The sequence below is a fragment of the Podarcis filfolensis genome, assembly GCF_964270895.1.
Source record: "Podarcis filfolensis genome assembly, chromosome: Z".
NCBI lineage: Eukaryota > Metazoa > Chordata > Lepidosauria > Squamata > Lacertidae > Podarcis > Podarcis filfolensis.
In genome coordinates this window covers 18,697,424-18,713,529 of record NC_139617.1, presented here as the reverse complement: position 1 = coordinate 18,713,529, position 16,106 = coordinate 18,697,424, and the positions used below count along the sequence as shown (strand labels likewise).

At 46.1% G+C, this 16,106-nt stretch overlaps 1 protein-coding gene across 1 annotated transcript; it reads left to right on the top strand.

The window, feature by feature from the left end:
- The first annotated feature begins 2,026 nt into the window (after positions 1 to 2,026).
- Positions 2,027 to 13,929, top strand: LOC310753966 (transmembrane protein 47-like). The gene is made up of 3 exons (XM_083595300.1): positions 2,027 to 2,473; positions 11,704 to 11,844; positions 13,165 to 13,929. Exons 1-3 carry the CDS (start codon positions 2,269 to 2,271, stop codon positions 13,344 to 13,346), a joined length of 528 nt encoding a protein of 175 aa, XP_083451426.1. The 5' UTR covers positions 2,027 to 2,268; the 3' UTR covers positions 13,347 to 13,929.
- The last annotated feature ends 2,177 nt before the right edge of the window (positions 13,930 to 16,106 follow it).

The window sequence follows — 16,106 nt, the reverse complement described above, 5'->3', positions numbered from 1 at the left end:
TGAAAAATTCAAATCTTTTAAAAACTGCATTACCTTGTGATGTAAAAAGTGAATGAGAATAGTGTGAAAAGTAAATGAAGTAGTGCAGGTTCCCCTAGACCCCAGACCCAGATCAAGCAGACCCATTTCTCCTCCCCCTGCCAAAAATACTCCCCACAGATTCCACAACTATTGGCCACTGAGCATTCACCAGTGTTAGGAAATACTGTCATACCTCATGTTACGTTTGCTTCATGTTGCGTTCTTTCAGGTTACGTCCCGCGGCGACCCGGAAGTACCGGAAAGGGTTACTTCAGGGTTTTGCCGCTTGTACATGTGCAGAAGCGCAAAATGACATCACGTGCATGCGCAGAAGCAGCGAATTGCAACCTATGTGTGTGCAGACACGCTGCTGAGGGTTGTGCTCTTTTCATGTTGCGAATGGGCCTCCAGAACAGATCTCATTCGCAACCAGAGGTACCACTGTACAACTCTTTTCTACAAGTAAAGGTAAAGGTACCCCTGACTGTTAGTCCAGTCGCAGAAGACTCTGGGGTTGCGGCGCTCATCTCGTTTTACTGGCCGAGGGAGCCGGCGTACAGCTTCCGGGTCATGTGGCCAGCATGACTAAGCCGCTTCTGGCAAACCAGAGCAGCGCATGGAAACAGCGTTTACCTTCCCGCCGGAGTGGTACCTATTTATCTACTTGCACTTTGACGTGCTTTTGAACTGCTAGGTGGGCAGGAGCAGGGACCCAGCAACGGGAGCTCACCCCGTCGCGGGGATTTGAACCACGACCTTCTGATTGGCAAGCCCTAGGCTCTGTGGTTTAGACCACAAATTTTCAGTTCTGAGAGTTCTCTCCCAATTCTACATAGGCTTCTAAATGTCATGGAATGTGGCTCTAACCAAAGTACCATGTCCCTACACGCAAGAGAAGTGAACAAGTGTGTTGCAGCAGAACATCATCGCAATAAACAATTTTGGTTCGCATATTGTAAAACTAAATGTTGTAATAGCTGTCCTGTGAAAGCTATAGCCTAAAAGGGGCAACCTTAATACATAAAAGAAAAACAGCGAACCTGCGAAGAAGATAAAGGGAGCAGATGGACCAGCTCTACTATGGGGCAAAAGGAGGCAAATACCTCAAGCGGCAGATGTTGAGGACAGCCATGGTAGCCCCATGGCTCAGTCTAAGCTCCCAGCTCCCTAGCCTGGCATGCTGTCTCAGGTGCAGCAAAGTTATCCATCTCTCTCACTAGCACCTAAGTAAGAGTCAACTGCTGGTTCATTTGGCTTCTGTATGCAGAATGGAGAGTAGCCGCCATCTTGCCACCCTTGCATTGCAGGGGGTTGGACTAGATGACCCTTGGTAGCCCCTTCCAGCTCTACAATTCTATCATTCTTTGTCCTTTTCCTCAAGTAGCAGGATGGGGGGGGCGGCGCTGGGGAGACAGCAGGTTAAGCAGCTTCAGCTTGTTGGTGGGAAAGGCAAGATATAAATGTGATAAGGATTATGAAGTTTATTGTTATTCTCCCTCTACTCCCATCATAATTGTGGGGGCTATTTACTGGACCAGTATTAAATCACCTGTTACCTCAATCCTTCTTCAGTTCAGATCTAATGCATATACAGTACAAGTCAAGGTACCCTTTGCTAAATAGACGGGTTCTGAGCTCGGAAACTATACAAAAGAGGGGCGAGCAGCTTCTGCCTTCCAGTTTGGATTGCTACTCTCCGCACTCTCCACGCCCCCTCCTGTTACGACAGGTAGAAATTAATCGGGTCTAGCCTTCTTTGCACGGATAATCAGGGCGCGCGAAGAGCTTGCTTATGATTCCAGCCTGCCATGCAGCTGTTAACGGAACAGGTGTCTTTGATAGAGGGAGAAAAGAAAAAGTCAGTTTGGTGCAGAGAGACAGCCAGCCCTAGCTTCATCGTCCAGGAAAGTCCAGCTGCCTCTAGGATCCGGAGAGCTTCCCCCCCTCCCCCGCCGGACAGTGCCAGGGGCGGGGTCAAAGGGGTGGGATCTGGGGCTGGGGGGCGGGGGACACACGGGGCCGCTGCTTTGCAAACTTTGCAGAGTCTAGCCAAGACCGAGAGTCCCGGGTGGGCTATTCCTCCTCCTACGTTTTTCCAAAGCTTTGCAGAGCCAATAGCTGCCGCAGATATCGGTGCGCTCTCGGAGACAGACATCCAGCCGACGGGCGCCTTCTTCCTAATCCTGTCCCGCATCTCTCTTAGCGTTTGCCGACGGTTTCTCACCCGTGCCAAAGCAGTTCGTGGGGATGTCGGCCGCAGATGAGGATGGCTTCCTGCTCCGCCCTTTCAAGCTGATAGCCCTGCTGTGCGCCTTCATCGCTCTCGCCCTAGACGTGGCGGCCCTTCTGAGCCCTGCCTGGGTCACGTCGGAGCGCTACTCCCGCTCCCTCTGGGTGTCTTGTATGCAAGCCCGGGATGGTGTTTGGGAGTGCAGCTCCACCCTCCAGACTGGTAAGGGGCCCCCCGGGGAGAGTTAGAAATGCTGGAAACATTGCACGAAGAGTCGGGCAGCAAAGAGACTTGGTTGCGCCTGGGAAAAGACAGCGGGGTGGGCAAAGTATTGCTGTATTTATTTTTTAGGAATTTGCCAAAATCGAAATCCTGCCTCATCCCACCAAATGGGAGTTTGATGCCATCAGCTCCTGAGAACTAGAATATACTTTTATCAACTGCATGGAGTGTTATCTTGAAGAATACTAGGGCAGAAGATGCTGAGCTGAGCGGACCAGTGGTCTGACTTGGTGTAAGGCAGCTTTCTGCATTGAACAGATGGGAGAACATGTGCCCCCCACCCCCGATACTGTTGGACTACAAGTCCCAGCCAGCATAGCCAGGGAGAATGGGAATTGTGTTCCAGCAGCATCCAAATGGTCATATATATGCACAACATCCAGCAGGCCAGGGTGTTGGAGGGTGGGAGGGTTAGCATGATCTCAGGCACCTGCTGTCTTCCGCGCAGTGGTAGAGCATCCAGCTTGAAAGCAGAGCATCCCAAGTTTATTCCTAGGAATCTTCAGGTGGAAGACAGTCTTGCCTGGAAAGCTGCTGCCAGTCAGTGTGGACAGTACTGAGCAAGATTGACCAATGGTCTGGGTTGGTGTAAGGCAGATTCCTATGTGCCTATATGTGTGGGTTTGTTTGTGTGTATTTTAAGACTTGCAATCTGCTCCTGCCACACTCCATATGCATGCATAAGACATAAGCGGTGGAGTCAGAGGGAAATACAAGGCCAGTGCTACCATTAGGCTGTGTGAGGCAATCTCTTCAATCGACAGATGTTGGGTGTGGGTGTGTTCTCTTCTGCTGGAGACCAGAGCTGTGTCTAGGGGTGGCCACCAGCAAAGAAAGTTGTTGAGCAGGTCAGATGCTAAATCAAAGAGGGATGAGGGTCTGTAAGGGGGGGAAAGGAAGCTAGCTTGGTATTGAAGCCAAAACGTCTGCAATGGACAACAATCTTTTTTGTTGTGTAGACTTAGAAGGCCAGCAGCTGTATGAAGGTTGTCATAAAGAAGGTTTGTGCACCACTGAGAGTGTGATCCTAAATGTGACTAACTCAGAAGTAAGCACACAAGACTTACCACTTGGGTAAGTGTACATGGGATTGCAGCCGAAATACAGTATATATAAAATAATTGCAGTGACCATTCCTGAAGCAGCATTGATTTTGATATACCAGTAAAGTAAGTCATAATGGTAACATGCTCATGGTGGTATCAGGGTGGTCATATTCAATTCTGCTTTCAGTACTGTTTGTGCTAGCAGAAGTTTTGGGGTGAACATACTGCTTTGTTTCCAATCAGTGCACATCACATAGCATCCTGCTGAAATCCTGTAACTTTTCATACCATAAATGGTTTTTTTTTTCTTTTTGGGGGGGAGGGGAGGGGGATAGGTAGTTGGCCTGCTCTCTGTCAGCTATGGTGCAAGCTGCCCTTGCAGATGGCAGTAGTGCAGAAACAGTGAGGAAGCATCACAAGATCACTAATAAAGTGGAACTAAATGTATTATTACTGCGCCAGTGACATGTTATGGAATACACCCTCCCCCCAAAAACACCAGTCTGGAAGGCCCTAAGTTCAGATGAAGCTGCAGGGTTTTGGGCTGTGTATGCATTAGTACAATAGGCTCACTCAGCAGAAGGGTTTGGGTTAAAAGGAGGACTTGCCTGGTGTAAGTAAATCTGGTTTGCCAAGACTGTAAAGAAGTTCCCACTGCATCAGTGTCCAGGGATTTTGACTGCTGGCAGCTGTAACTCTTTGGGGCATGGCCTCTTGTTCTGTTGCAAATGTCCTACTTCTGTTTTTCTATTAAAAAAAATATTTTCAGGAAAGCACCGAGGGCTGGAAAGCAGGGCTCTTGGAACAACTGTTTATTTTTAAAAGCAGCCTGCACATCCCCCCTTCTTTTTCTCTCCTTCATCACCATTGTAAGGTAGGCTGTGCAGAAACAGAGTGACTATCCTAAGGTTACCAAGGGAATAGAGATTTGAACCTGGGTTCCACTACACAGCATGAGTTATTGGAGGCTGCAATAAAGAGCACTCTGGTATCACATCCAAGTCAACCTCCATTGGGAGCTGCCCTGCCAGCTAATTAATCTTCAGAAATTTGCAAGCGGGCCTCAAGGGGAGTCCCGGGTACATACACGACAGTAGCTTAGCTTCCAGTTAGGGAGGCATGAATGGTGGTCGGTAAGGCAGTAGATTTCCTAGAAAGGGTTGTGGCCTTTTCATCAGGTGAAGGGGGTAGAAGTGAGACCTGCTTGCTGCCTCAGTGTAAGTTTCAAGGTCAGTGAATACCTCAAGGTTAAGTGTGAGCCTCTTAATTTTTTCAGATTCTCTTAAAGTAGCTTGCTGCTACCACCTTCTCCCTAGTTTATAGCACGGGGGTTACCACCTAATGGCACAACAGGGCCAATTACCTATTGAACAAGCGCTGCCATTTGCTTTTCCTCCATTGTTTTGGCAGTAGAGCCTGAGACACAATAATCAGAAATGCAACAGGTGCTGGGGGAGGCAGCTGGGGAACTCCTTGCAAAGGCAATTTTCTTTTCTTTTTGCAACAATTCAAGCCTACAAATTGGAAATGGCTGCACGGGGGGGTAGGTGGGGAGGAGGAGAGAAGAGTTTGACATTTGTCTCGGGTGTGAAGGCTCTTTAGTCTTCGCAAGGAGAGTAACAGATGTGTGGCATTTGCTATCCAGGCTGCGCTCTGGAGCTCAAACCTGTGATTTATTGTCAGGCTCTTCTGCTGACCACCTGCTTACTGGCTAGAGTCCTTCACTGTCTTCTGCTCTCCCCTGTTCAGCTTGAGGAGTGGGAGACTTCATAGAAGAGGGGTTTGGGTGAACTCAGATGGTGAGTCCCCATGAAGGAAGGGTGGATGAGGTGACAGAGAGGTCGGTTGCCCTTGCCTTGGATGAAGCGTGATCCCCAGATTCCACAGCGTTCAGTTTAAAAAGAGAGCTTCTAGCATTTGTAGGACCTGTGGTACGAGGCAAAATGTGCAGGCATTTTTCTTTTGCTCTGTGAGAAACCTGCATGCTCCCACCTTTCAGTTGCATGTGTTTGTTTATTTGTAGCTTTTAACTACCCTGCCCTCTGCCAGAAAAATAATAATCCTGCAGACACCCGTAATCCTACACACCCATCCAAACTTGCAGCAGTTAGGTCCATTTTTGTTCCATGTAGAGATTCTTCAATTCAAGCTTCTATAATAAAAAAAGTCTGCTTTTTCTCTGCTGCAAGTTAGAACTGGGAAACCGACTTTTCCAGTCTCCTCCTGAGACAAAAATACAAGCAACTTGAGAAAGAGAGCAAGGGCTGGCAGCTGAGGGTGCTGGTGGAGCTGGAACAGTGAAGGTATTCAGTAGGGATGTATCACTTGTCTGGGGAACCTGCAGCCCTCCAGATGTTGCTGAAAACAGCTGTCATCTCTGGCCTTTGGCCATGCTTGCAGGGGCTGACTGGAGCTGTTGCTGAGGCACATCTGGAAGGCCGAATGGCCCCCACGCCTGATTCAGGTTTGAGAATTCCCCTCTAGCTACTTGAATTCAAATCCCACAGGGGGGTGAAGCCCAAACACCTAGATCAAATCATGATTCCCTATGCTTGGTTCCTTGTCCCTACAGCAGGCCTTCAGCTAAACAAATAAAAAATTCACTTTATTTTTAAATCTAGCATTTCCATCCATCTCTGATGAGAAAGCTCCTCCCTCTCCCTTTGGCATCCAAAGTGTAGCTGCCTTTCCCATGGAGGCAAAGGCCACCCTGTTCTCTAAACCACTTCTGGCATGGTGAAAATTGTTCTGTTTATCCGGAAAGCTCTTCTGTGGATCTTGGAACAGTTAGGGCCTGATGCATGCGGGGATGCCTCACAGCTGGCGGCGGAACCTCTGAGTCCTCCCAGCTGTGCCAGGAACAGTATGGTGAGCAGTGGTGACTCAGTTGCTCTGTATGGTTGTGTTTTTGTTTTTCCAAGTCCTGGGCTGACAGTTCCTAAGAGCTGCAGTCCTACTAGAAACACATACTGGAGCATGCTCAGTAAGTCTGGTTCGAAATTGGGGTGTGGGTGGTGGTGAAAGGAGTGCAGGGGATGTCACGTAAACATTGAAGCAGCTGTCAATTGCCTTCCTTGGGTTGCATCCACACCATCCATTAAAGCAGAGGTAGGCAACCTAAGGCCTGGGGGCCGGATGTGGCCCAATTGCCTTCTCAATCCGACCTGCAGACAGTTCAGGAATCAGTGTGTTTTTACAGGAGTAGAATGTGTGCTTTTATTTAAAATGCATCTCTGGGTTATTTGTGGGGCATAGGAATTCGTTCATTATTATTTTTTCCAAAATATAGTTCGGCCCCCCACGTGGTCTGAGGGACAGTGGACCGGCCCACGGCTGAAAAAGGTTGCTGACCCCTGCATTAAAGCTTTCCCAAAAGAACAATGAGAGCTGTAGTTTTACCCCTCACAGAGTTACAGTTCCCCGTGCCCTTAGCACATTGCAGCCCCCTTTGGGGATTCTTTGGGAGAAGTCATATGCTTTAAACAGATGGTGTGGATGTGACCATAGTTGCAAAGGCTGATAGCCTCGTAGTCTGTCCTGCCCAGCATCTCATTGTTGGGGAAGTGAATAGTTTGACATTCTTAGCACCTGCAGGAAGTAGTCATAGGAAGGCCTTTGAGCAGAAGTCCAGCGCCCCTGACAGCAGCTGGGTTTGCTTGCGACACTCTGAACAATATAATACACATCAGCATGTAAAGGGGCAGGGGAGGATGTCAGACAGTTGCCCACCCCCTTTCTGCCACAAGACCAGGATGTCTAGACTCTAGAGCAGCGTCCCCCAGCCTGGTGCCCCCCAGTTCAGTACTGGATTATCCAGTAGGCAGAGTAAGCATGTACTTATAGTGTACCATTCTTCGCAAGTGTCCTGGAAAAACTAGAACATCCCATTTTCTTCCATGAGAGCACAGTGGCCATTTGGGGTGCCATGATCTCACCCTGAAAAAGTGCTTTATTGAGGCTGTGATTTCGTGTGCAGGGACGGATTTAGGTTTGATGAGGCCCTAAGCTACTGAAGGTAATGGGGCCCTTTATATGTCCATTGTCCTTTGTCAACAACAAATTGTCGCTGTTTTTTGTGCTGAATATATGCTATATGGTAATTTATGGACCTAATAGGGATCGAAATCCATTTGCACATAACAAAATATTTTATCAAAGTAATTGTTGAACTGAAATGCAATTAAGAAATATATTAATAGTGAAATAATTATTAAGCTCTAATTTATAATGATTTTTTATTCATAACAAACTTAATAATGCAAACACCTTTTTCCTTTAAATTTTTTTGGGGCCCCCAAGAGACTGGGGCCCTAAGCTATAGCTTGTTTAGCTTATACGCAAATCTGGCTCTGCTTGTGTGGATGCACGATCATGGCCCCAGAAAAGCACATCTTTTGGGCTCCATGATCTCATGCAGGTCATGTGGCTTGCATGGGAGTATGGTCGGGAAGAAGGGCATCCCAGTTTGGGGCCTCAACATGTTGGAAGGCCTCTAAAGGTCTTAATCTGACTCTGTTCCATAGATTGCTGGGACCACAACTCCCATCAGCCCCAACCAGCATGGTCAGGGGTCAGGGGTGATGGAAACTGTAGTTCAAAGCATCCAGGTTGAGGAAGGCTGCTCTAGAGTCACAGTTTACCGAACTGCACTCCTGGACAGCCATCATTTTAAAAGCTGTGGAGAAGAGCTGGGCGGAAACATTGTGGGAATTTAGCCGGGTCATCCTTCAAAAAGGAGGCCCCTTTCTCCTTGCCCCACAGATGTCCCTAAAGTTAAACAGACCTCTTGCTGCTGCATTTGACTTGGTCACAATTAACTGCTGATTAATAGGAACTGGGAACCAGTCCTTTGTTGTCACAATAGGCAGATAGTAAAAGGGCCTGTGATTCCAGATGATTCACTAGCTGCTTTCTGCTGTGCCAACCCGGTTCAGAACCATTCCCATCCCAGGATATGCTTTATCCATGTTTTATGGATTATGAAAGCTGTTTTATCAACTTCCCCTTATGCTGCCTCTCCCTTGTCTTGTTGCTTATGCTGAAGATGTGCCATTATACTACGGAAGAAAGTTAAATATATTCCTGGTATAGGTGACTGATGCTGACTGAAGCTGCATGTATTGTTTGATTCCACTGACCTTTCCTGTGGTCTCTATAAATCACGTGTGCATATACGAGCAGAAATAGGCAAAGTTCCTTAATTTGCATAATTTTGCATTTCTTACTGGGGAGGGCAGTAAGCAGCTGCGCAGGGTTCTGAAGACCTGCCCTCTGGGTCTTATTCAATCTGCCCTCTGAGAATCAGCAGGTATTTGTTTGCATGCTTTCAATGTGGCTTCCATAGTCACAAGGGCTAGGAATTTGGAGTTGTTTTACTTACTTAGTTTGTTTAAGTGGGATTCTCCGGAAGCTGAAGCCTATGCCTTATTTTTTCCTAATTTGTACATGCACAGCATCACACTGTGCTAGCTATGGAAGCTCACCTCCTGACAAATCATATAAATATATATTGCAAGGTGTGGTTAGTTTTATATATATATATATATCCACACCTTGCAATCAAATGATTTTCAAAGTGGCTTACAGATGACAGGTTGTAATAATATTTAAAAACCAATATTCACACACAGATATACTCCTCTCGCTGGTGATGAATGGGGACAGAGTATGCTATCTCCATCACCACAGCAGTTCCAGAAAAATTGGTAGTTGAAGCAGAGTGGAGGGGAGGAGAGGGAGTGAGTATCCCACAGCTACTGCTCCTCTATCTGTGAAGGATAGGGCCAATTTGGTCTTCCGCTTGCCAAGGGAGGCAGGAATATAGGAAACTCCCTTATACCAAGTCAATCTGCTGGTCTGTAGAACTCAGTATTGTCTGCACTGACTGCCCGCAATTCTCCAGGGTTTCAATAGCAGAAATTTCCAGTTCTACCTGGAGATGCTGTGGACTGAACCCGTGACCTTCTGCATACAAAGCATTTTGGGGGGAAACACAGTTCGATGGCAGAGGTTCAGGCCCAGGTTCAGTTCTGCAGCATTGACATATTGGGAAGGCCCTCCGCCCCAAACCCTGGAGAGCTGCTGCCAGTCTGTGTAGACAATACTGAAGTAGATGGTCCACTGATCTATGGCTCTGTCTGCTTGGTGTGGCCACCTCCCAGCAGCCAAAGGCCCAGAGTATGCTGCCCTTTCAGGCTCAGGGAAATAAGAACATAGAAGAGTCTTGTTGGATGCTTGCTGGATGTTCACAGTAATATGCTCATAGAACTTTTAGAGTTGGAAGGGACCTTGAGGGTCATCTAGTCCAACCCCCTGCAATGCAGGAATCTCGACTAGATCACACATGACAGATGGCCATCCAGCCTCTGCTTAAAAACCTCCAAGGAAGGAGAGCCCACCACTTTTGGAAGGAGATTGCTCCAGCATCGGACAGCTCCTTCTGTCAGAAAGTTCTTCCTTATGTTTAGTCGTAGTTTCCTTTCTTGTAACTTGAAGCTGTTGGTTTGAGGCCTACCCTCTGAAGCAGAAGAAAACAAGCTTGCCCCATCTTTTTTGTGATTTTATGTCTAGTCCTGCCATTTGTTTGCAAATAGCAGCCAGCCAGATAGCTCTGGGAATCTTAGAAGCAGGGAAGCTGATGCTTCACTTACGGTATACCCCCTGCATTGAAGGTCTTTCCAAACCTGGTTTCCTCCTTTTTTTTTTAGCTCTCATGGCCAATACTGGGATGGTCATAGAGGACCCCAGATGGTTAGAGACCTGAGTGATCTATGTCCTCAATAAATACAAAATAATGGGGTGGGGGCCCTTGGGGATACTCTGCGTTAGGTTTGGAGGTGAGAAATACAACTTCACATTTCCATGACTAGACAAGTCTGTAGGCTCTGCCTTTCTCACTTTTTATCACAGGATAAATGATTTATGCATCAAGTAGGCAACTTGGCTGGAAATTCAGCTCTTATTTCTGTTAGAATAAGCATTCGTTCCCTCAGTTTCCAATGATCAGGCTGTGAGTGCCAGTGATTACTCAGCCAAAATAGAAGCACCTATGCAGAGAGGAGGAGCAGGATGCCTTGGCAGAGCTATAGAGTAAATGTCTATACACAGCCGAATTTGTATATCCAGCCAAGATAGAGCCAGAGTCTGTGCAGCTTATTGGCTGATGGGAAGCTGTGTTCAGCAACTGGGTTGAGTAAGTGGATTCTCAAGGACTGATTGCTACACTTCTGCAGAAACAATAGAGCCCTAAAAATTAGTAAGGTGCGTAAGTTAGACCTTAAGGCAGGCTTCCTCAAACTAAGCCCTTCAGATGTTTTTGGCCTGCAACTCCCATGATCCCTAGCTAGTCAGGGATGATGGGAATTGTAGTCTCAAAACATCTGGAGGGCCGAGTTTGAGGAAGCCTGCCTTAAGATGCCACTGAATTGGTTGTTTTTTTGCTGAGACAGGCCCCATCTACACATTTTAAAGCAGTCTCACACAATTTTATAAACAGTCCAAAGAATCCTAGGAACTAGTTTGTTAAGAGTGCCAAGAGGAGACCGCTATTCCGATCGCACAGCCAGAATTTCCAGCATCTTTTAACAATCTATCCCTCTTCCTTGGGGATTTTTGCTTTGTGGGCTCTAAAACAGAGATGGAGAACTTCAGGCCCAGGGGTCAATGGCAGCCCACCTACCCTTTTGGCCCTCAAGATTCTTCCCAGGCCACGCACACCTCACCAGCCCTGCTCTGACCCTCCTTTTTAACAATTTTATTATAAACTCCTCAAGTGTTTTTGTATAGCTGGAATGTGTCCTTGAACACTGACCATGCCTTTTGCTTGCTGGAATGGAGGACAGCATGGGGTTTGTGATTGTGTGTAGAAACCAGCCTACCACACAAAGGCAAAATTCACATTTATTGTATTCCTCTGCTCACTTCCACCCCGGCCCCACCCACCACAGGCAGGCATGTGTCCCATGTGGAAATGTGGTCCTTGAGCTGACAAACTCTGATCTAAAACAGCAGATGTGTATGTCACTAGGTTTCTTGGTGACTAAACAAGACCCTCATGTCTGTTGATAGTGCTTTGAGAGTCTTTTTCACAATTGTTCCTTATCCCGCCCCTTTCCCTTCCTACAGACTGGCAAATAGCTGCTTTGGTGTTAATCCTGACGGCAGCCACCATTACTCTGCTGTCATTCCTCCTGTCTCTGACTTCCTTCTGTCTGGGGATCTATAAGCGCTATTACCGGGTTGTTGCAATCCTCCTTTTTGCTGCTGGTACGTATCCTTTAACCTCTGCTTTTGTAACATCAGTTCATTTCTATGCTGCTTTTATTTATTTATTTGAAATGTATTTATATACTGCTGTTCATAAAAATAAATAAAACCGGAGTGGTTTACAACAATTGTACATAAAACCACACAATAAAAACCATATAGAAAAGTTAAAATCAGAAATTGGCTAAATATCAGGGCTCACTGCTTTTGCTGCTGGGCCAGGAGTGAAGTGGGAGCCATATATGTTATGCTTTGTTGCAATGTTCAAGCACAGTCATTATAGTTTAAAACCCCTTCCATTCACTCCATTTCTTTGCAATTGTCTTTTTGCTTCTTTCAAAAAAATACCTTGCAAGTTCTTGATGGGCTTGCCTAATATGCCCTTTCCGATACCCAAGCAGCATCAACAATGGACCTATAGGTAAGGCCTAGCTAATTGCCAATGGCTGTCCTTTCCATTTTTACTCCAGATGAACTTGGGCCAAATCTACAATAGGCATTTAAAGCCCTATCATGCCACTTTAAACCGCCTTGACTTCCCTAATAGAATCCTGGGGACTGTAGTTTGTTAAGGGTGCTGAGAATAATTAGACAGCCCCTATTCCCTCACAAAGCTACATTTCCCAGAGTGGATTAACAATCACTCAATCCCTCTTCCTAGGGAACTCTGAGATTGGTAGATCCGTTGGGGGAAAAGTTGTCAGCACCTTTAACAAGCTTATTGCTTATTATTATTTATTGACTTTATATCCCATCCTTCCTCCTCACAAAAGGAGCCATGGGTGGCCGTTCCCAGGATTCTTTGGGAAAGCAATGACTTTTAAAGAAGCATCATGATACTTTAAATGTATAGTGCAGATGCAGTCAAACCTCGGTTGTCGAATGTAATCCATTCCGGAAGCTCGTCGGATGTTCGGCTTCTAAAAAATGTTTTTGTTGGGAGCCAAAATGTTCCACCAGATTGGGGCCACAGCTGAAAAAGCCCTGGCTCTGGTTGAGGCCAGGCTAATCTCCTTGTGGCCCGGGATCTCCAATATATTTTTATTTGAAGACCGTAAGGGGAACATACCAGAGGACATACAGTGGGACATACCAGGAGAGGCGGTCCTGTAGGTATGAGGGTCCTAGGCTGTATAGGGCTTTAAAGGTTAATGACCTTGTCTTAAGATAGATGTTGAGACCAGTTGGTAAACACAGAAGCAAGAATGTGGCAGACTTGGAGATCAGTTGTTCCTGATCTCCCCAGTGTCTCCATGGAACAAGTGTATTTTCCTTCTTTGGATTTCTAACAGACCTTTTTTCTTTGTTGGATTGGTCTAGTGGTTCTGCATGTCTGTGCCTTAATCCTCTACCCCATCAAATTCATCGACAGCAGCATGCTGAAGAGCTACCACGAGTTCAACTGGGGCTATGGCTTAGGCTGGGGATCTGCCGTCTTCATGCTGGGTGCTGCCATCCTTTACTGCTTACGCACAGATTTGTATGAAGATGCATACTATTGAGGCAGGCAGATGGAGCTGGACTGGATTATCAGACTGCTGGGACCAGACTGGTAGACAGGAGGAGAGAGATGAAATGGGGAAAGGAGTGGTGGATTGGCACACTTGGCCCTTCCAGATGTGCACCTCATCTTGGCAAGATGCTGGCAGATGCCTTGAAAAATGAAGATGCAGAGATCTTGAGTTGGACACCCTTCAAAGAATTAGAGGAACAAAAAACTATAAAAGAGCCATACTTCTCCACAGAATAACTAGCTTGAGATCTTTTGCTTGTTTCTGTTATTCTATGCTGGAAACGTCTTTATTTTTAAAGAGAACAACCCCCTGTGTTGAAGTAGAACTTGGTTGCCTTTATTTTGAGGTGCTTAGCACACACCCTTTCACATGGTGCAGGAGACAGGTGGGGGAGCATAGGGTGAAGTCAACTGGATATGTAAATGTATCAGTAGTAAATCCACTTGATCCTGGGAAACCATAAGTGCACAGAGACTGTTTTGCTGGTGGTGATCTCGGTCCCTGCTCTGTGCAGAAAGTGTGTGGGTTTGTGTAGCTGCAGAGTTGAATAAACCAACCTATTAAAATGAGATTGCCATGGTGCATGTTTTTGTGTTGTATGTATGTGAAAGCTTTGAACAGCTCAGCATTCCTGGGAGGGACTTGTGCAGAGAATGGAGTTGAAAAGGTCAGGGTTGGTGGGGAGGTATCAGTGTAGGTGGAAACAGTCACATCAGATTGATTGAAATCAGTAACGAAACTTATGTTACTTGCACAATGGATGAGAAACTGGGAAGGAAGCTGATACTTCGGTCCAGGAGTGAAGCTGCCTCTGAGAGGTAATTTGCTGGCAACAAGAAAAAGGTGCAGAATAAAGGAAACGCTAAATAAATAAATCACATTGAAGAGAGATGGGGGTGGCCAGCAAATCCACCCGGACAGCACCATTCAACTTCTTTGCCTCTTTGAGAAAACACACACACACAAACAGGACATAGGAAATGTTCCTATTGGCCCATCTAGCTCGCTTTGTCTACACCGGAGGTAGGCAACATAGTGACTCCAAGTGTTTTGGACTACAATTCCTATCAGCACCAGCAAGTATGGTCATTTGTTCAAGGATGAGGGGAGTTGTATTCCAAGGCATTTAGAGGACACCGTGTGGGCTGTGTCTCATCTACACCTTAGGCACCTTAGGATTTCAAACGAGTGTTCCCTGCAGTGCTAGGGATTGAACCTGGGACTTTTTGTGTCCTAAGCAGATGCTCTACCCAGACTGACTTCTTCATAAATTGCTATCACATGGCTTACTCTGTTAAAACAAACGAAACAACCTGAATGTAGAAGCCAAGATGATTTTTCAACAGCTAATGGAGAAAGACTAGATTTCACTTCAGCTGTTTTGTTTATAAAGGTAAATTCTTTATCACCTTGTCATACAAAGAATATAATGACCATAATAATAATAATAATAATAATAATAATAATAATTTAAAGTCAACAACTACAAAGGACTGTCAGCATAAAAATAACCCCAAGAGATGCCTGAAAGTTGAAAGTGATGGGCCTACTGAATCTCCACTAGAAAAGTACCGGTAGCTTCCACTACGAGCCCAGCAACACTCAATGCCCAATTTCTGGTTTTGAGGCAAGCTGGGTCTCTGTAACCTGGGAAACAACTAACAACACTCCTCCGCGTGATTTCAGTGATCGAGCTGGGATATAAGGACTCGGGTGGGGGGGCGGTCCTTAAGGTATCCTGGACTCAAGTTGCTCAGTGCTATCTCTGTTAACACAAAAACCTTCAACTTGGCCGGGTAACATGGTGAAAAGGTAAAAGGCCCGCATCCTCAGTGGACACTGACTAACTATTGGAAGGGGGAAACAGGAAGCCTCCAGGGAGGGAAGAACACAATGGAATATGTAGAAGAGGCCATGGCTGGCATTCTGAACAGGAGTATCCATACTGCAACATTTTGTTGCAGGTCCCACTTCTCTCTACTAAAGGTAAAGTCCAGTGCTTTTCTAAATAAAGGCAAGGTATCTTCCTTCTTTGTCTCAGCACTTTGGAAACATTAGAATACAAATTAGTTACGGTCTCATTTACTTATTGCCAGATAAATGAATTCCCTCTCCCCGCCCCATCATGAAATCTGAGTGTGACAAGGTTATAAACAACTATCCTAGTGTTTGGTGCATATGGAGCAGCTGTTACAGAGTTGTAAAAACCACCACCCACACCTTACTCATCTGAGTGTCCTCTAGATGTTTTGGACTGCAATTCCCATCATGAGTTGGTGCCAAGTGGGCTGATGGGAGGTGTAGATAGTGTAAAACATCTGCAAGCCACTAGGATGTGAAAATCTACCAATAACCAATCTACCTGCCTACCAAATTAACTTTTCTTATCTTCTGCCTGAAAAATATTCTGTGTCACTCAGAAACTTCCTTTGATATCAGCACTTTCTTTCAAAATACTGTACGTCACCTTCAAAGTTTCTTTTTGCTGTCCTTTGCAATGAGGTCAGCACAGCCACAGACTGCCATAGAACATACCTTGATAGTAAGTATAAAGTGCAGGAAGAAATGAAGAAAATTGTGCCATCATGTGGCTATGGTCAGGCTCTGCACTGCTGACCACATCAGTCACATCTGTACCTAACATTAAATGCAGTACAGTGGTACCTCAGGTAACAGACGCTTCAGGTTACAGACGCTTCAGGTTACAGACCCAGAAATAGTACCTCGGGTTAAGAACTTTGCTTCAGG